This window comes from Primulina huaijiensis, chromosome 9 (assembly GCF_012295235.1).
Source record: "Primulina huaijiensis isolate GDHJ02 chromosome 9, ASM1229523v2, whole genome shotgun sequence".
Taxonomy (NCBI): Eukaryota; Viridiplantae; Streptophyta; class Magnoliopsida; order Lamiales; family Gesneriaceae; genus Primulina; species Primulina huaijiensis.
The window spans coordinates 21,509,165-21,511,197 of NC_133314.1; the positions used below are offsets into that span (position 1 = coordinate 21,509,165).

General features: G+C 40.9%; 1 protein-coding gene across 1 annotated transcript; it reads right to left on the minus strand.

Annotated features, from left to right (window-relative positions):
• Nucleotides 1-3: 3 nt before the first annotated feature.
• Nucleotides 4-1,984, minus strand: LOC140983965 (chitin-inducible gibberellin-responsive protein 1-like; the record flags this gene model as incomplete). Its single annotated transcript, XM_073451114.1, has 1 exon — nucleotides 4-1,984. A coding segment is annotated over exon 1 (1,497 nt), but the record flags the coding sequence as incomplete, so codon positions are not given.
• Between the last annotated feature and the right edge of the window lie 49 nt (nucleotides 1,985-2,033).

Consider the following 2,033-nt stretch of genomic DNA (forward strand, 5'->3'; position numbering starts at 1 on the left):
GATGTTCACTATATCTCTAGCCAAACAGTGTTCCTCCACGTTGATTCGCTCTTTCCTGTCCCTAGGCATTGTAACATCTATCGACTCAAATATGGCTGAATAATAGTCTAGAGCTTCGATGAATCTTTGAAGAAAAAGGGCAGTGTTTGTGTTCGATTCTTGTTCCACTAAAGTGACAACTTTCGGAGAAAGAGATTTCACCATTCTTAGAAGCCCGTCTCTTGGATTCGACACGTCAACACTCTCGTCGGGTGTGTGGTGAAGCTGCAGTGGAAAGTTCACCACCAGCGCCTCACCTGGTCTAACATCGAGCATATCCCTTGTGATATCAGGAGCAAAAACTGGAACGGGTTGAAACTCCACAGGGATGCTGAATTTCTCAGAAATTGCTGCCAAACGTCTTCCTACTAATGCAAGACTGTCTCCACGAGCGTGTTTTGAAACAGGATCATCAATCCCAGTAATTCGAACAAGCGGGGCACCACAAGGTCTTGCTGCGAGTGCTTGTAAGAGAGTCATCCATTGAGTCCCTTGTCCAATCTGGAAATCTATGATGTGGATTCGGTTCTCATTTTTACATGCCTCAGCAATGGCGCCATTTGCAGCCATATAACCAAACTTCAAATACGGGCATATTTCATACCGAATGAGCATGTACGTCATCAAGTCTTTGCTATCTGGCTCGTTGCACCTCAAGGACCGGTAAATGTTAGTTCCAGACAGCTCTTTCCTTGCTATTAATCCTTCAAGCATGTATGCACCAACACGCTGAATCGGATCTCCAGTAATAGATACAGATGCACGAGCATGGGGTACCAACTTTTCAAACTCATTTATTTTATTTTCGGAAAGTGACCTCGCACATGCAACCAGTAGTTGCTTGAGGTTATTAGGAGGGAAACCATGCAACCCAAAGTTTTCCATGGCCTTGTAACGACTCTCTGTACTGTGTTCCCCAGTAGAGCTGCTAAATGAATCGGAATGATTTAAAGGAGACCCCGAGGATTCATGGTTCCAGCCTCGTGACCCTTGGACAGGTGCCTGAGATCTCTTATTTTCCCCTAAAAACGGTTCTGATGTTGCCACTTCCTCATCATCGTCGGGACCCATAAGAACACTCTCCAACTCCAATAAAGCACGCCTTACGTGCTGATTGTGATCAGCACTATGAAGAGAAAATGGTCCACTGGAACAAACCAATAGGTTATCCTGACGGCAGAAGGAAGTGGGTCTCGACTGTTGAAGGTACTCTTCGTAATACGGTGAAGAATTGGAAGAAGGGGTGAATTCGTAAAAATTATCCGTTGAACTTTGCTGCTCTAGACTACCCTTGTAAGCGCTGAGTGTGTCAGTATCAGAATGTGTAGATAAAGGCGAGCCAGATAAGTTTCTTGCATCGAAATCCAAGGATCTGAACAGATTTGCCGGTAAGGCAGAAACAGTAGGATAAGAGGAAAAATCTGCACCAGTAACACCGAACCCAATATAATTAGAGTCCATCAAACAAGAAAAACTGCTTTATACAAAATGCAGTTCCTTCTTATCCAGCAGAAAAATAAACCTGTAGAAGAGAAACGAGGCAATATTAGAAAACTCATTTCATTCTCATCCAGAATTCAAGCATAAGCACCAGTTGCTATCCCAACCTTTTACAGATGTTTGACAGATTACAATATTCGAGACAAGCTCGTGAAATATATCCACAAAGTTTACATTAGATTCAATTCGATTCAGATAAGAAGTTAAGAAGATTACATCCAAGTAGTAACTAGGACTAGATTTTAACATTGATATCAATATTATTCCATTTTATTTTTCTCTTTTTCTACAAATCGAGTAGGATATCAGTCTAATAAAGAATTTGAATATAAACTTAAGGCATAAGGGATAACTGCATTACTCCAAGCTAAGGCCGAAACTGGGTAATTTAATTATATCAATACTTTTTTAAAAAGGAAAACTTTTGTTCACACAGAAATTTCTAAAACATCCCATCTGAACTATTTCCTCTTGACAAAAAAAAAAAAAAAAAA